The sequence below is a fragment of the Varroa jacobsoni genome, unplaced genomic scaffold, assembly GCF_002532875.2.
Source record: "Varroa jacobsoni isolate VJ856 unplaced genomic scaffold, vjacob_1.0 contig01555, whole genome shotgun sequence".
Classification (NCBI taxonomy): domain Eukaryota; kingdom Metazoa; phylum Arthropoda; class Arachnida; order Mesostigmata; family Varroidae; genus Varroa; species Varroa jacobsoni.
The window spans coordinates 1-19,536 of NW_019214656.1; the positions used below are offsets into that span (position 1 = coordinate 1).

The window sequence follows — 19,536 nt, forward strand, 5'->3', positions numbered from 1 at the left end:
GAGAGCTGGCCAGCTGCGGCCGTTTGCTGTGGTATTGCGACTTGGATGACCGTGGTTCCATCAATACGTAGCTCCTCACATGGACTTGCATTCTTGCCACAAACCTAAGGGTAAAGGAACTGATTGAACCGAAGTGTAGGTACCGCAAATTGCTCACTGGTTTAAGACTTTTCGTGCGATAGGGACGTTTTTTTCTACTTATAGAGAAGTAAAGAAAAATGAAAATACAACCAAACGCTAGTTTTTCATTACTCAACTTTGCTAGGCGACTGACCTCAAGAAATGGCGGCTCAGACAGATTAACAAACAAGTTAGATCAACAATATCGTGTTTTGCTACCATGGCTCATACCTTGCTGGCCTGATAAAACATATGAGGGACAGCTCGTCCCTGATCACTTCCGATAAATACTAACAGGCGTCCGCCTTGAGTTGTGCCAGAAATCTGAAATCAGCGAAGTATATTTTTCTTTCCATTAATCACGCCTGTCATGCAATTTGTATCACTAGACGTAAAGCCGTACTGATTAGCTTCCAGAAAAGTAGATGATTTAATATTTATTTCTATGTAGGCGTTTTTCGAAGCTCCAGATCTAGATCGCTCAATTACAAAATCGGTATCGATATTCAAATAAAGCACGCGGTGGAAAACGACCACCAAATAGGCATTATTACCGAATTAGCGCAATGGAAGATATAGGATAGCCTATTTATCATTGTTCAACCATGTTAATGCTTTAGTGCCATTTGTTTACCTTTACTGTAGGAAAGGCGTTCCCTGTCCTGTCTTTCACAGCACCTCGGCTCCCTTCCGTCAGGTATCTGCCAACCGCGGACAGATTCTACTGAGTTAGATCTCATCTGGTTTCTCTAACGTCTTAACTAGACTCGTATTTGAAGCATTACTTAGTAGTCGATGGCGATCTTGAGCATTTATAAAATTCACGTCTAAAAATGCACATGTACCTGGCTCTATGTTGCTCTTCCGGCTGAATCGTGATCCGTAACTCAAGTCCACCTTTCAGCTTTGCTGGGTGAGCGGTGTACAAGGTGGGTAGCTGGTTCGTACTGACGGATTGTGCTAAAGCGTGGGCGATTGATGAGCGTGGGCCCGTAGCTGTGGACCAGATCAGGTCCGAAACAAATAGACATCAACGACAAGTTTACACATATTCAACTTGTAACCAATCAAGGTGTAGCTAATTAGAGGTAAAATTGTACTTCTTATTCATCGCAAAACCACTTCGACTTTGACATTTGACTTAGAGACAGGTATTTTACAGCTGTTTTGTAGAACCTTCTGGCATTTTCACTAGTTAGTACCATATACTGTCATGAGTCTACATATACTCTTTTATAAGCACATGTCATTGTTAAGGACTCATTGTTAAGCAATGGATGAAGCGTGGGAGATTGCACTATTTGAGGTATAATGGTTCCTCAGACTTCTGTGCACATACGCATCTAACACACATCCCTATGAACGTATACTTATAAAGGATTCGAACACCTTTGCCTAGGCTCTCTCGCTCTCTCTTATACAAACCGGCGAACTGGTGTGTCCTTCCAATAGGCTGACCCGCGCTTACTCTATTCGCCCTGAGAGTTCCACCAATTGGACCTGGTCGGTGCATCATTGCCAACTGCTTCTGCCTGCTGGACATTGCCGCTGCAGCTACTAACACCTAAAACAACAACGAAAAGCTGGAATAACTTAATTTTCAGCTTCGACATAGCTTAGTGTGTGACGTAGTGGCCTTATTAGAGACACATTGTAGTCTAGGTTCGAATCCGGGCAGAGACATGCTTCATTTCGAACTGGAAGCCCCCTGCTTGACGAAATGCCTAACGGCAATACCGGATATAAAATTCGAAACATAGAGGGCTGTACCTATAAAGGAGATACAAGCGAAATGGCCTGGAGTTAAGGAAATCGACCTTATTCTGAGAATGAATGACACAGTTTTTCTGCGCTGGAACTGCAAACATTACCATTCCAAATAGAAAACAAAGCTAATGTTAGGCTCTCCTGCGTGAATTCGCCAACCTATAATTTTCTCATATATGTGAAATTTCGCTCGAACCTTTTTCTTGGCGATTAATCGATTGTTGTGCTGTTGTTGCAGAACCGCGAGACTGGGTGTAAGCCGTGGCCTAGCAGGAGGTCCACCCGTGGTCGACGCGGCCGCTCCTACTGCACCTGCAGACACAGCTGTAGTGTCATCAACGGATACGCCGGCAGCTTTCGCCCCCGGAGAATGATTTCCAGTTTGTTGTTGTTGTTGTTTCTGCTGCTGATTCACCTCCCTGACCCCAAAAATTTGCAAAACACGTTAAGTATTGTTGACGTCATGTACTTATGGTGATAGGTAATTGTCCTTCATCTTATTTTAGTTCTTGCCTACGGTCTTGGATAATGCTGGAGAGTGAATTTATTGGCACAACTTCGAAAAACAAAGGGCTGAATCCTGCATCAACGTTTACTGACAACTGGAAATTGTGGCTACATTTTAACCGGTTGATTCAACTCAAACCTTTTCAATTCAACCACCGGCTAGAACTTGTCTAGTTTGCTGTAGGCACCTTATGAGTTGTCTAAGCGCGCTCTGCAAGTTGTGCAGATTGTTTTGGACGTTCGCGCTGTTCTTGGCGTCGGCGGCGGCGTCTGGATCCGTGTCGCCATCGCCTCCAGCTTCCGAAAGACCAGCTAAATCTGTCTGTTGCCTTTCGGATAACACCGAACCTAATGTCGCTTCCTCATTTTCCACTGATAGCATCGAAACGGTCCCCGCACCTTGGCTAGACACTGTAGAACATATATATCAACAGAAGACGCATATTGGTTGGCTCGTCTGGGCACCAAGAGATTTAGCGATTGATCGGATGTAGCAGTACATCCAATCCTATTCCTTAATAGGCAGTATCAATTTTGTTAGATTTGCAAATATATGAATAATATGAAGGCTTGGTAAGGTATCATCGGGTGATCTCGTTCTGCATATACTGGTTTTATAATCGTCGTCGTCTTTCAGTTTTTAGATGAATGTAACAGTAACAAACGAACGTGTCTGCTAAGGTAAATTTTCCAGCCGTGTCCACATCTTATGGTCTGCGAAACGATCGTTCGAACTGGCTGATTCCGAAACACTCTTCCGCCAACGAGAGGCGGCACTCACCCGTATAACTGTTCCTTGTAAAGCTATCGTTCGAGGACGCGCTATCAGCATCGAGGGTTTGAGCCACCGTCGAATCGGCTAGAGTTTGTACCTGAATATGTAAAACATCAATTACGCATGTGAAATTTATGAGCACTCTACTGAAGTCGAAGCCTTTGTTGTGGTCAGTACAACCCAGAAGCCAGGACAATGAATACGGTTACGTTTGATTATATTCAGCCATGTCCATCTTTTGCTGTTTATTGTTGCAGATTCCAATTCATTTAATTTGTCATCTCAAGTGTCAACAAATATGATCAATCGTATCATTTTGGAAACGTTTGGTGGAGGTGATGGGAGCGACCAAATCAGCCAAAAACTAACAAACGCATCGTAACGTTAAATTTAATAAGTAATGATTGGAGAGTAAATACGTTTCCGGATTCACAAGCATGAGATCTGTGGTTTTTGATAATGTTATCCAAGTTTTTAATTTCGGTTCTCCAATTTTTCCAAAAAATTTGACAAGTATATATACGATTACAATGTCTTCTCGTAATATATTCTAGACAGGTTATCTTCATACTGACTACGGGACTACCCACGATTTTAAAATCTTTGTAGAGCAATTAAAATTGTATCGTTTTAAATTCAATTTCGGTACAATGTCACAAGCAAAGCTTCACTGATACCTAAAAGCATGTTGTTTTAAATCTGAGTTGTAATTTTTCTTTGTCTTCGAGACACCGATATATTTAACTACTTCATCAAGATATTCTATTTTTTTTTATTTTCGGCAGCCTACTTACCAAGGTGTACCCAAACCGCTCGCGGCAACTTTTTTTGAAGTCGTCCGAAAAAAACTGGACTACTTCGACGAGTTTTTTTCGGGCAATTCTCACCTTTTCTAAGGACGCACTGATCTCTATCAAGCAACATCACTAACCTGTGTGTTGTCCTGCTGCGTGGAATCCAGCTGCGAGGTTCCGATCGCAAACGCAACACTTGGTGGCGTCCGCTTTACGGCAGTGGCGGTCGATGAAGTACCGGAAACACGGGGGTGGTTATTGTCGTTTGTCGTTTCCTCCGACATCGACATGTGCAGGAGCTTGAGCATCATCGTCGATGGATCTTGGCTCGTCTCAATGCAGCCAGAAAGCGCCCGATTAGGTAGGGCAGATAGCGTATCACACAGAGTGTCACCAAGGGCGCCCAAGGCACCCAGACGACCTAACGCCAAACTAGTTGCCGCTCCTGACAATGTGCCGGTGCTGGGCAAGCCATGGATCGTCGATGCTAAAGATAGCGAGAATGGCAAACAACAACATTTTTCCAGATTTTTAGTTACCTTCAAGATTGATCAGAGAACAGAGTAACTGGTAAGGGAAATCAATGCATAAATTCTGTTATAGTATAGTTTAATTCGAAGCACTTCAGCATGAAGTTAAAAATAACATCTATAAATAGAATGCTATATTGTATTTGCGAAATGCGGTGGCTTAAAAGCGTTTAATACGTGGTTTTAGAAGTTTTTCTTTAATTTAAAAAACGTTCCATGATCTGCTCCCCCTAATAAATTTCAGTTTTAATTATGTTTTCACCATTAAATGCTTAAGTTTAAGCCTAATCAATTTTATCTAAATAGTCACATCGATAATTCACTCACGGTTACTTCATCAGCCGCATTGCTCTTCACGTACATAGCGAGGATTGCTGGCTGTAATGGAGGACAAACTACCCATACCAACTCCATTCTATGGACTTAAAGAGGTAAATATCTATACGTAAGCTACATGTATATTTTATTTTATTGATGAGCTTTACTCACCTTCACAGCTGGCATCGGGATGGGAAGCAACTCGATACGAAGGTGTCGTTGAGGACACGGCCCCACTTCCGGGACTAGGTCCCTCGTCCGCCAGGGACAATGCTACAGGTGAAACATTCATTGCCTGAGGAGGAAGGTCTCGATGCTGACGTTGGCCTCTGGCTCCAGACTCATCCATGCTCACGGAAAGCAATGGGGCGATGTACGGACCTCCACGAACTGCAACTGTTGCAAGTGTCATGAAGTACACGCGCTCGAAAGCACTGTAGCTCCGACTACCACATCGCCTGCAACGAAGGCCAAAGGGAGAAATATCGCAACCTTTTAGTCGACTATATGCGATGTACTGCTGGAAATATCTGCACATCACGGGAAACTTTTATACCATCGGATTTAATAACGGTTTGACTAATTGGTTAAATGCTTGCAATGACAGAGTGTAGTGCATCGGACTTTTTGTTTGTGACATCGCAAAGAAAAATACATGGTATCCATTGATTATAGTATAGAGTAGACAGATATTTCAAGTGAAGGGTTCAATTACTTCTTCACCACAGACATGTTTATATCATATCTTGTTGTGGAGTGATTTTTCACTAAGTTTTTTAATATAAACTAAACTAGTAATTTTTACAGTTTATACATAGTGACGCAGACGTATTCCACGAGATGCATACTATTCTAACAAAAATTCGTAAAGTTTCCAATATACAATTCATTATTCATGTCGGTCATAAAGGTGTCATAACCTGAACTAGACGCATATTGTTACTAATGCCTGTTTAACTGATAGTAGCGACATTGATTTTGCCCCCATTAAATTGTTTTTCTACTTTAAAAATCACGATTGCGCTTCCACTCTTTCAGGCCAATTAGCATCAATCAAGATCAGAAGATAAATCTTCAAAGTAAGTCAACCTATACAACACTGTATATACATAGATAGTCACAATTCAATTTTTAAACTTTTTAAAAAAATTTAAAAAAGTTAATGCAAACTTAAACAAAAATGTCGATATTCAATAAAAAGCAAACTCTCTCTCTCTCCCTCTCTCTCTCTCTCTCTCTCTATGTATATATATATATATATATATCGTTTTAATTTTTTCAATGAAATTTTCTGATAAAATTAGTTAATTATATGTGACCAACATACCACCTCACATAGTTTAGCGGCACCAGTATGAACCACTCGGTTCCTTATTGAAAACAAGTGGCTTGGTCACTTTTTCATTAAATATTAAATGTATGTTATTGTAGTTATCTATGTTGGTGGATATCGCAAATTTCATCGTCATCGTCGTCCTCGTCAGCGGCGTGTCGCCTATTACCCCCTCCTCTAGTAATCGCTAACCTCTTTCTAGTGTCGGCCTACTAACGAAAACGCCTACATCAGCAACCTGTTTGCTTAATTCTTATCCCTCTGCCGGAACCGTCAAATATTAGCGAGTCGCTTCGAGATAACAAAAAGAAAGTACTGCATTAGGTCGTAGCATAGCTACCGCCATGGAATCTGCAGACGAAAGACGCACACGAAACGACCGGCTGATGTTGGCCAAGATAACTATGCGATACGATGGTTTGCCTCCGAACGGGACAATGGTTCAGTCCATACTCCACCCGCGGTGCGATTCCTTGTGGTTTCCGTGCCTGCCGGGATCTTCCTTCTTCCCTTTTATATTCTATCAAAAGATTTCTCCGTTCTGCCAATTCGACAGCAGAGGTATGACATCGCTGGCTGATCTTTCTATCAATAGCATTACTCCAGTTTTAAATCTGCAGCTCTAACAATAATAACAGTTTTCTGCTGAAATCGTCCTTAAAACAACTATGGCTGCAGCAACGGTATCGATAAACAGAACCCAACAAATGGCACCTGGTCAGCACCAACGCAGTAGTAAATTTTAATTTCTGGCTTGTTTATGGTGTATACACCGGCAGTTTTCAGGGCACGAGTTGTAGTAGTAGTTCGCTTTTCACTCAGTCGCCTTGTTTCTGTGTCCATCGTCTGTGACGCAACGGGGTTACGCGGTCTCTTCCGGGATGAATCAATAGGAACACCATGTAGTAAGAGTCAGTCGGCGACGTCAGCGAAATTGCCAGTAAAAAACAGATACAATTTTTACCGGCCGTTAGCAAGCGCCGCATAGGGCAGTCAGGGCGCATCGTGGAGCATCTCTCTCCCTACAGCAGGAGCGACGGCGACCCGACAGCGAGTCAGTCCAGCAAATCGAGCCGAAGGTTCGTTCGGTCTATTGCCACAATATAGGAGCGACTAGTGGTACGGCAGCTACATGGGGAGGTCAGTTACACTAGAAGTAACGACGACAACGGCTGCCGTATAACGCAGCTAGCTTTATGGGCTGTACTGCAGTGACACCAAACTAAAACTTCTATTTTGCTCTCTAACGAACGGTCTTTCTCGCTAAACGTGAGATGCGATGACGGCGGAAGAACGGCGAGTACACCTTCTGTTGTCAGCGGAAAGAATGTGGATTTGGGCGATGAGGAAGATCAACATAATAGTAAAGATTGTCATTGGATAGATTGCGGTACTAAATAGAACTAATTGGTGATTCAGCCGGTGGGCGCGAAAAAGGCGCAACGGAGTGTTCATTAAACTGAATTAACCGTTGGGCGCGGAGTGGATAGAGAAAAATGGGGCATGAAAACGAAGATAGAAAAAAACACTTACAATTGTACAATGTTGACGTTGCCAGTGCAATTCACTCTGCAAAACAATACAATATGCTGCATTCATTATATTATTTACAATTAGAGCAGAAAACTCTAGCAACGCAGCAAGACAAAATGGCCAAAAAGAGCTGACTAAGAAACGCAAAGTTGTACTGCATAAATTAAAGTTGTATTTAATTTATAATCGCATACACCTCAGATAGCGATTGGCCAGTGCGGCTTTAAAGTTGGCGCTCATATAAGATGGCAGAGTCATCATGTCAAAGATAAACACTTGCCGAAATGATTTGTGAGCATGGGACACGCCGAAGCGTCAAGTGCCAAGTCGAGAATGTACGCGACAAGACTCAGATTGAAGTGGAGATACGAACAAATAATTCTGATAAAATCATAACTATAAACCATTATAAAAGTGTCTGGGTTAGAATGCAGCCCGTCTGCATCGTACCGCCGTACACAATGATGCCATATTAGCTCTACAAGAGCACGAACAGCGCATCGGCTGACCCACTTGCATGCATACATACATACACACGATTCATTGTTATGTCTCTTTATTACGAGACAACCACTTGGAATTACGACTGTCGCTAGTGTTGGGGATTTTCATCAATGGAATAGCGTCTCAAAAAGACAGACCATGAATATGGTTACCCGTGTCGAGCCTCTCTGGAAAAGGAGTCCTGTCAGATGAAAAGCTAGGAGAATGTCTTATTGCTGATGTTCTAGCCTCGCCTCTTAACTCGATGGCCTCGCTAATAAGGGCGCTGCTCCCATTCCGCCTGGCGTTTAGTGCGTAAATGACGAATGGTCTTAGCATGCAAGAATACCGCAAGCCAATAACAACATCCACAAACAAACACAACCTGTTTGTGACACTGTCGTGACTAGTAATAGATACAACTATGCTGGCATAGTTTACCCATGTAGGTTTTACTTACTTGTCTCCTATGTGGCTCTTGTCTGCGGTCTGTGTGCTCGGCTATAAATGATTGGCACAGGATTTAGCCTAGGCTGAATATAGCCAATCTGATTTACCATTGGTAGTTCGCGTTATTGCGGGCGATGTCCTACGTATAATACTACTATGGGTATAGTACTGACGCTATCTATCTTGTGGATTGACGTCGAAGGTATAAACAAAAAAAAAACACTGCTACATTCCTTTACTGACGCATGTGTTGCATTCACAGTATTAGCGGTAATAATACAAATAATTATATACATTTCAACTATGTTCGTGGCCCTATTTCGCGTCCTGCAGCTGGGCATTAAAATATGGTTTGCTTAAGTAGTGTTTTTGAATAACAAGGCTAAATGAGCAGTAGCTACAATGTTAACAAAGCATGCTTGACCTCTTTCGACATGTGGAAGATCACACAGATAAATGCTTCTACAAACAGACAAGCAAACACACATTGTTTATTCTATTCTTGGAGTATTATTTGACTCAACTAAACGTGGTGGCCCTCCTCTGCTGATGATAAGTGCCACCAGAAAATCGTTCAGCCTATGTGAACGTAAAACAAACTGTTTTGACATAGAAATCGGAATGTGTGATGGCATCATTGCGGCTGGCGACATCTTGTATTCCATACAACGGTACATGAATGTATTCTTCATCATGTTTCATCATGTTCATGCTATCAGTAGCAATAAAATTAAACTGCGAAGTAATAAATCTGTGTAGAGCTTTTCTGTCCTTAAGTCAGTTCTGTTTCAGGCATGCTATTTTCCGATGCGTTCCGAAGTGATCAGATTCAAGAAAGCATTCCACATTCAGATGGGAGTTGCGGCGACCCTTTAAGGACTACGGCCTATACTATATACCGGCGTAGCAGAATTTGCTCTATACATTGTTTGCCAGACTGCTATTTATTTATTACTTTTATTTGCTTCGATACGTCTGAAGCGGAACGAATATCGGTACAAACTATTCAGTTGGCTTCATAATTAGCTAATGTGTACTACGTAGGCTTTGTCTGTCATGTCCGTGGCCCTGTTTATGGCCTGATAACTTAATTATCGTTGACAAACATTTTTTTCACACAGAACATGAGTATCTAGATGAAGCATCAATGAAATAGTTCGGATGCATTTTTGCGGGATGCTTTTAATACTAAAGTTCGACTATACCGTCCTCAAGTATTTGTTGTTTTCTTAAGCTCATAAGCGGATAGACGGGCACTTTTTATGAAATATCTCAGCCGTGGATAACGCAGTCTTCCAAGCATCAATCGAGACTACAAGAGAGACACGCTGATGAAAGCTAATAAACCGATTTTATCAGTGCAGTAGATGACGCCTTTGAACGAATTAGCTGCTATGCAATTGTAAAGTGTGAGCCCCTGACGACCTATATCACCCAGTTTTATCATTGCTGATGCTGGTCATACAAGATAACAAAAATGACCTCTTCAAGCGGATGCTCCAGCATTGGGGTCGCTATTACTCTGCACTTGAGCCTTTTGATGATCAACTTCATTGTATGTTTAAGCTTTCATTTTCGGATCATACAGGACAGTTCTCTTTATTTCAGGCTAGATCTTCGGATTATATACACATCATATATCAATAGGTCCAACCATTTTGCCTAATATCAATTGGCATAATGCAGAAATCGACATTAGCTGAATAGCTTTGGTCAATAATAGCAAATTTTTAGCCCGGCTTCAAATGTAAACTGAAGATATTTTTCAGAAGCGCGAAGTTTCCATGCTAAAACTTCCAACGACAGCTTCTTTCAACTCGAAGTAAATTCGAATACTACTCCAGTTTGCTATGGGGCAAAGTTCGGAGCTAACGACAAGTCATGTCTACGTGATGCGCGAACCGAATTAAAAACGTCACTTCCATTTTTAAGAAACGTTTTTGATTCCGTGTATTATTACTATTATTATACGATATGGTTTTGAACATTTTACCCGAACATAGTCTTTGATGCGTAGCCATCATTTACGTAGGTAAGTTGATGGATGATGCGTAATTAAAGATGAAGTAGATACTTGCCCTGATTATAATAAACGCAGAAGGCCGAATCAACCTCCCCCGATGGATTTCCTTGATTTAGTCAATCGATTACCGATCGCTTGTGGTACTGCTATTTGCACACCGCTCCCTGTGTATCACCGGACCCTGTATAAATATATCAGGTATGGATGTTGTCCTATATTTAAGTAATATAATAATCTTAGCATTGATTATTACCCGTGAGTAGGACTAGCAGATTGTTGATCACGCATCTTCACGTACACATGACTACACGCATATCGCCATCTATGAATCGTATTTAGAGTCATTTACCTCAATTGAATGTTACGGACTGTTCGAAAACTATGCCAAAAATGTATCTCTACACGAACACTTGTATAGGCGGCTTTAGCGATACGTCGTTCGTCTCGAACGAACCCGATTTTTTCCGACCAATAATTATACAATCTGGTCACCTGATGTCGAATTTCAACACGCTTTTACGTGAGCAGTGCGAGTGAAGTTGAGCCTAAGCTGATAAGGGCTGATATAGCCGTGTTAAGTCGACAACTGAAGGAAAGCCTATCGACAAACATGCCTTGGCCTACTGCACGAGGTTGCATTGCCTTAGCTCTACCAGACCAATTATTCGCATATCAGCTAATCATAGACATCAGCGACAGCAGTCCCAGTTTCTAGGAACACATTCGTGGACACGCGTACGCTTCCATTCGCGCTGCGGTGACAAGTCCAGCGTACCTAATCGGCAACGGACATGTGTACCATGTTCTTGCCAAGAGAGCGTACAAGAAAGCTCTTTGAGTTTGTTCGTAGCCAACACAAGCACAGACCCTGTTCATTATGGTTGTTCTCCTTAATCACACGCTAGGCCGCTTCGCTCTTAAAAAGCGTTCAGCAGATCTGAGGTATCGCTGTTAGCACCCTATCGAAAAATCAACCGCGGCTAGTATGAATCCTAGCACGCTAGACGGTGCTTGTCGCGTCCGAAGGGTATCGATGACGAGTAATTGCATCGAAATTCAATGCACTCTTAAATCCGTTTACAGCTTATTCGGTTTCTCGTTTTGATGTAAGGTAATGCCTTATTATTAGCGTAGGTATCGATACCAAGATGTCTATAGATGCATAACGGATTTAGTACCGTTCCATTTATTGTTGATACTTACATTTGCTGTTAACATTTTCAGCCCTTAAGCCAACATCTATATATAACAGTGTTTTCTTACATACAGTAATGCTAATATCCTACTCATGGCATATTTAAGATGCATGTCCGTTATAAGGATTCCACAGTCTCACCGACATTTACATAGGCGATAACAGAATTACGGAATGTGCAATTTGCTGGAAAACATAAAACCAAGATGTTGCCATTGGCAAACATTGTGCCATTCATTCTCCAGTGAGATACTTCTGGACGACCAGCGATGGCGCCCGATTTATATCGCAGCCTGAGGTCTGGTTACGTTTAAACACTTTAAGCCGAAAAGAAAGCCAAGTGGAATATACAATTATAGCAGCAACGACAACAAATAACTTGGGTTGTTCAAGAGGACTGCATTATGTATTATTATGAGGACGCAATGCTTTGTATGACACAGACGTACAACGGGACACTCGGCGATACGTGTCAGTTGATTGTCTTCGTGAAAGCGCGAATATCCGTTGTAAAATCGGAAGACAACTGTTGTAGCTCGAAGAATCAACTCATTCCACAATCCGTGAAGAGATCCTATCGCATCATCGTTTGGTTGTGGCTTCATTCAACGATGGACTTGTCTGAGGTTCTCTGTATACCTGCCGCCATCCTTTTGTAGGCTAAGGCCTGAAGTACACTCGCAGAGAGATAAACAGATCCTACAAAGCTTCGCATCAACGTCACATTCGCATTAATTAAAGCTAGCTTTATATATATACATATTAGTGCCTCTAACCAGATATATCTTGGCAAATAAAATGAAACAAACTGACATTGCTGTGCCTCCATTCTATTGGGAGACAACGGGCTGCCGGTTATTACCTGGTGCTCTATGTAATACGTCCAATGTGCACACACACCAGATACCATCTCTATTTTTCCAGCGGAAAAGGTGGCACTATGTTGGCCTATGTGGCCTCTAAGGCCTTGGGCAGCCTTCGTTTAATCGATCTCTCCCCTGATGTGCATTAGATTGCCTAGTGAAAAACACTGCTCGTTCTACTATTAGGTGCTGTACACGTATTTTTCTACAGATGCTTATATCTTTGCATCGGGTCAAACTTGATAAAAATTAGGTACTAGTATACCTTTAATCAAAATGTGGGGCGAGTTTGGTAAGGCACTTCGTGCCGACGCGTTCTATATATGTACACGGTAAATAGTAGCCAGAAAAATTTCAAACAGCAATCCAACAATCGTCGCGGGTCATTTCATCTGTGCTTTTCCGATTTTCATACTCGTCATGTGGTACTATTGTTTGCTGCTCGTCGTTGACCCGCTCAACCAAACTCTTTTAGATTTAACAAAGTTTGCAGCTGCTGCGAGGAATTCGTAAGGTTTGCAGGGTCAGTGCTGCTGTTTTGATCATTTGAGTCCACGATTCCCCTAATGTACAGCTGTTTCTCGTCATATCGATGGCCTTGCCTTGTATCTCTTTTTGTATGTGGCGGCCAACCGCTACGGCTGGCGAGGACACCGTCACAGCAACCCTAGAAGACAATACCAGCGGCTCCAACAGCGGTCGTTGAAAACGTATCAGCGGAGAAAGAGGTAACAATTGAATCAGTAGCAGCAGCCGCTCAGCAACACTTCGCTGTGCCATGACTCGCGCACAAACGATCGACAGCATCTAACCGATGAAGGAACAAATGCGTTATCTCGCCGATCGCGCCTGACGCACAGTTCCTACCGTTGTTCTACTTGAAATGTGAACGAAAAACGTTTGGCAAAACGGCGAACCAACAGTTGGAGTCCTGTTGCCGCGCCGCCGTCACTGCTCCACTGCGGTTGCTATGGCGGCTGCTGTTTCGACTCCACTTTCTACCCCACCTGTTTGTCCATCCGCCTATTGTGGTGTTCATAGAGATAATTATCGTGGTCATCTTTGTCTCTACCTCTCGATCTCTGGCTGCAGCGAACGCATGCAACCATGAACGGGGAACTTGCAGCTCAAACACTTAGCGCCGGCCCGTCCGCCGCCGCGCCCTCTAGCGACATGACAAGCAAACATTTGCCCTGGTTAAGCTTACTTTTACTACTGCAGCTTCTGCCGCTGGCTGATTGGCAATCTTGGGCAAGTAAACTCCATTGTCGTGGTACCCGTGTCGTGGTTACTGACAAATTAACACCGAAGAAAGAAGAGGGTATAAGAAGGGATCTTTTTTTTGTGAAGCCACGAAACGAACCATTCTGTGGTTGGTCACGTTAGCTGTCAGCGGTCACGGGAAGCTGCCCAGCAACATGTCGCATGCACACCGTGATGTAGCAATAATAAAAATTAACAATCACTACATGATCATGATAACTTACTTTCTTGTATTCAATCGGCAATCGCCGAAAGATGAAGCACCGTTTGAGGGTGATAAAGTTTCGAGTAGCAAAATTGTCTTCGCCTCAGAAAGGATTAAGAAACAGATCGTTAAAAACACAAAGCTTTTTTAGTTTTTTTTTCGCAGCTCTAACATTAACTCTTGTCGTTTACATTGCTGTTATGGTCAACAATGGTTTACCCAGCTTTAGAGAATAATAGTTTACAAGTGGCTTCGTATTTATCTTGTTCAAAAGACGACGATATCAAGCAGTATGTCACCCGTATTCTCTAGCCACGCTTACATCCCTTTTCAGCCTGGACGGCATCGCCTCTTCTTCTCAGTGGCCGTCAAGCTATTCTCACACTCGCCTGGTTTTCCTTCCTAATTTTTCTCTAACACGTATTGCTAACTACATTTTTTACTAACAGGCGCCCCATTTCCTATTTTGCTATGGTTTTCATTAGCGGGACATTTTGTTTTTTGACGAAGACAACCGCTAAGCTCAATCGCGTAGTTTGATACCCTGCGGTCCCTCAAGCCGCGACGGTTGCCTACTATAATATTACGATACAGCGAAGACGGTGCCAGCTCCATCTCACAGTGGAACCTACAGTAAAAGCTAGGTAGAGATGCAACGGCACCTTGAGCTCTAGAGGTCCTTCAGCAACGAACGCGCCCACATTAGTTGTGGGATAATACGACTACGCTAAGAGCTCGCCGCTGTCACCACGACAGGACCTCTGCTGCCGGCGCAAACTGACTTTGTTATTTCTGCTGCTGTTACTGCCACTGCAGCACTATAACAGAAAGGAGTCCAGCTAGTATGGCCGACTCGCTCATGGTCTTAGCAGCTCCTCAACGTTGTGGTGATAGCAAGCACACAGACGGTAGTTGCCTATCCCTCGGCTCGCTCGCGTCTCGTTATCTTAATCATCCAGAAGATAAACGATAACTAAAACCGAATGAACCGAGGGGACTGACCAGGCGCAAGGTGGCGGCGCCAGACCCGCACACGGAATCAGCAGTATGGCGGTGGCAACGGCTGTGGCGTCAATGATAGCGGCGATGGCGGACGACCAGCAAACCACCGACTGCTCTACTTGGCCAACTCGACCTGATGACCACAGGCGGCAACGTGCAACGGCAGTATGAGCACCGTCAACTCTCTGGTCACAGCATTGACAAAATCGAATTGTTTGTGCTGTTTTGTAAAGGAAGAGTGGCGAGGCCTCTGCCAGATATCAGCACGGGTACCAAGACATTGCACAGAACATGATAAGATAGCATGAGTATTTTGAGGATAATAGGCGTTCGTTTTGGGAAAAAAATGCCGCCGTGGAATACGGCGGCGGACGGATGGACTTCGCAGACAGGAACTGACAAGGCAGGCGACAACTGCCAGCAAAGCACATAATTCAACGAACGAGATGCGGATGGAGCCCCGCGCGGAACATGGCCTCTTCCTCAGGGAAACGCTCTGCCGTCACTTAGCGGGAAAATAACATCGCTAGCGGCGAACGATAACAACAAAGGCACCAGCAATAACAACAACGACGACGACTGTATAAAGGAAACGGCAACGATGGCCTCGTAACATCACAGTAATCACTCTAAGTGGGTGTCATGAACATCATTTACCTAACGCTATGCACTAATAGCGATAGAACTCTATTTAAGCGGCTCATACAACGATGCGCGGCCAAGAATAGATTATAAGAAAAGAACAAATCGTACAGAGTGCCCTCGCTGGCGGGGCTTAAAGCTGCTTAAAGATGAGGAAAGCATCGTCCACATAGACGATCCAGATAGACAGCAGGTATAGATATATAGTACAACAAGGTGTACTCTGCAAATTAGATCAGGCGCTGGTTGACGATTAAAAAGCGTAATTCAATATATCAGATGTGTATTCATACATACGGAGTCCGGCAATGAAAGTGGGTTCAATTAAAAGTTATTGTTGTTCTTTTTTTACAATCATCGTATATACAGTCGCTATTTTGGCTTGCCAGCCCGTCAGGAACTACTAGAGTAGTGATGTTTATGGCTGATTTCCCAAAGCGACTTCCGGAGATTAACGAAATCGCACTTGTTTAACTACATTCCCACATTGATCTCATACAGGTCCAGAATCCGATCTAAAATGTTATTTTACAGCCATACTAGGCAATCACGTAACAACTTCAAACCAGGTACACAAAAAACAAATAATTATAATGATATAGTGATTAGCTAGTACATACTCGAAAATGAGCTCGGACATAACTCAATTCATTTTATCCTAAACGAATCGCAGCACCTTTTAGCATCGAAGGAGGTCCTTAATGATCCAGTTTTACTTAACTAGTGTAAGCTCAACCGATTAAGCCGCCGCCGCCGCCGCCGCCGCCGTTCGGCCAGTGGATAATGGCCTTAAGGTCGTTCTTTACAATCAACGACAGACGATGGCATCAACTACACTGAAGTGTAGTAACGATCCGGTCAGCTAGCTTGACATCGCGAACAGCTCACTGGCGAGTTGCAGAACGCGAGCTCGATATTCGTAGTAAGAATGATGACCCCGTGCCTCTAGGCAAACCAACGAAAGGTACTGCTGTATAGGTTCGTGCTAGATGTGATAAAGGCAAGCAAATCAGCATCGGCTATATAACGATTCTAATATCTCATTATTCTATAGTATTGGACCAGATCAAGGTAAATTCCAGTGACCATATTTACGCTGGATAGGCTCTACAACGGTCACAAGACAAGAGGTAGGTCACAGGTGAGCGTGCGTAGCACTTTTGTCTTGCAAGACGTGCTTGGGCAGGAGTGCATATTGATCAAAACTCGAATAGAACAACAAAGCGTCTCTTCGACAAGCTTATTAGAGAGGACTTAACTGTACTCTATGTTTGTAAATCGGTGAAAGCGATAAACAAATGTACCGGGTAATAATGGCAGAGAGAGAGACGCTTCTGGGAGCTTGTTGTATCATACAAACACTTGGACGGGCCATGTCGTCTTACTCAAATTGCAGTTAACACAAACAGCAGTAGCATCCATTGTCTCACAACAGAACAGAGATATTGCATTTCGGATCAACAGGGTGAAACAGCTCAAATCGTCCTTTGAGAACGATACACGATGAGTCTATTCTATTGAAAAACGTTTGCAAGGCAGTGGAATCATGAAAAGATCAACAATTTTTCGGTCAAGCATATTTAAACAAGCGTTTCGAAACGCCCCTGCATATTTAACAATGTTGAATTGATGTATAAAGTAAAAATACAGGTGAAAAAAATCGTCGCGGATAGCTGAATTCAAATGGTAAAGTATCCGTATAAAGTCACCAATACAACCCAGTTAACTGGGGGCTAGTACGATAAGGTGTCAGAGAATCGTGCTAGAGCTGTATAGGCGGAATTCGGCTATAAAGATGCAATCTCTGTATTACGCTCCTCGTACCCAATGTTTGAAAGGCTAGCGACTACCCATAGGATACAGTAGGTAGCTCTAAGGATTACTGAAAAGGATAAGTGCTTTTACTCAACATGTTCAATGCTGTCTACTTTTAGTTGGTTTTTCAATTGTAAACTTGCTCAACCCGTCAAAATTTATCTACGGGTGTTCTACAAAATAGTAAGAGGACCTTTCTTGTTAAACTTCGCTGAATCTTTTACAGGATTCAACCTACATTTACACAGGACATATTTTGGCGGCTCGTCTATTGCAGCACGCATACGTTTGCCCGCTATTCTTAACAGTAGAAACCCAATTCTTTCTGGAAGTTATTATATCCCTATCCTGAGTAAACTGCATTTCTAGTCACAATCGAAGATTTTAATGCTGTGTTTGATGGAGAAGACATGCCCCTAGATCTTCTCTTTGGACAGGCATATCCATAGCAAGGGCTAACGAAAAAGTTTCACTCTAATATCCTAAAAACTGTAGTACTATAAAGCATGACTATCGTGTACTTTGCTAGATCTTCCAAGCCTTTCAAAAAGATGTCGCATCTAGCCATATGAGAAATGTAATGCGCGGCCGCTTGACTAAACGTGTTCTGGAACAAAGATTTATGGCTGACTGGAATTTGGCTTGATATTAGCTCATTCGAGTGCTATGTAAGGGTCTATAATGGGTAAGGCTCGAACAAATCTAGATCCAAAAACGTCAACTCGCTGACCATTGCTGTAAGGAAGGCCTTCAAAGATGTGCCTAACCTATCCACGAAAAAGAATTCGTCAATGGCTTAAGATTTGTGCGCCGAACTGATTAAGGGCACTGATAACTACACAAAATACAAATGAACGTCAGAGATATGTCTTCCAGCCTGCGCAAAAAAGTTATATCCAAATATCTGTTTTCAGTCAGACAATTTCGTCCCAATTCATTCTAGACAATGTTACGAATGATCCCTATCTAATTACGCAGGTTGATTTTAATGAGCCTTCAGGTCCCCTCCTGGCGGGGGATTGACCGCCCAACTCGGTAGCCACTGGTCTACATTTTGCCAATTTCCGGTATTAATGTGATGCTGACAACATTTCCAATTGGGACCCCAGGTTGGATTAGGTCCTACTAACTAATCCTATCATATCCTACTCATGAGTCAACAAAAACGCATAACAGTTTAAAGCACATTAACCATAAACCAGTTATAGCTGATGGCGCGCGTGCAACGCCTCTAGTCGTTTCGAAAGCGGATAAACACTTCCCTAATCCCTGCATCGCAGTGAGGTCGGCGTCCGTCACTGCTTACGATGACGTAGTCACACTCATTATCGCCATTATAGTTCAACATACAATAGAGCGAACTTCATCAGTGGTGGCCAATTTACATCACGAGATCGATTTGTAATCAATCATTAGAGTACTACACCGTAGTACTATAAAAATTACCGCTACACAAATATATATTCTTCTAACTTACTCTCCATTGTGAACTCCATTTTCACCGGCATTTTGCCCTGATAAAACGAATATGGTGACGTGTCACATCCAACCAATATTTTATATGAAGTTTCCCATATTGACTTTTCTGTAAATTATACATTCATGTACATTATGAAACTCTTCTTATTTACTAAGACGATATTGCTACTTATACTCGTACTCACCTATAGTTTACTACCGAGCGCGCTCTTACCCCCTTTGAACGCTGTTGAAATTAACGTTCATTTCCCATTCGGGCAGAGGTCATCGACCCGCCCCTCCTTCGAAACATCATCAACATAAAGCTTCACACCCCCTTTATTCTTGTCGAAGTCAGAACTCTCATATAGCAAATGCAAAGTCAGCTGTTTCGCATAGTACCGCGGTTCAGTAGTTCGATTTGGCGCTTGTTTGCAGGATCCCTCCACTTCGCCTTTTT

The 19,536-nt window shown here is 42.8% G+C and overlaps 1 protein-coding gene across 1 annotated transcript in view; it reads right to left on the reverse strand.

The window, feature by feature from the left end:
• Positions 1 to 6: 6 nt before the first annotated feature.
• LOC111272088 (uncharacterized) overlaps positions 7 to 19,536 on the reverse strand; it is a gene marked incomplete at its 3' end in the record, with an annotated part of 41,947 nt that continues 22,417 nt past the window's right edge. Inside the window, exons 3-12 of the mRNA XM_086973159.1 lie at positions 4,983 to 5,269; positions 4,101 to 4,450; positions 3,176 to 3,266; positions 2,583 to 2,805; positions 2,084 to 2,306; positions 1,546 to 1,684; positions 966 to 1,116; positions 755 to 821; positions 352 to 444; positions 7 to 104 (exon numbers count right to left, since the gene is read on the reverse strand). Coding sequence (XP_086829285.1) covers positions 7 to 104; positions 352 to 444; positions 755 to 821; positions 966 to 1,116; positions 1,546 to 1,684; positions 2,084 to 2,306; positions 2,583 to 2,805; positions 3,176 to 3,266; positions 4,101 to 4,450; positions 4,983 to 5,223 — 1,676 coding nt within the window. The remainder of the gene's footprint in view (positions 105 to 351; positions 445 to 754; positions 822 to 965; positions 1,117 to 1,545; positions 1,685 to 2,083; positions 2,307 to 2,582; positions 2,806 to 3,175; positions 3,267 to 4,100; positions 4,451 to 4,982; positions 5,270 to 19,536) is intronic.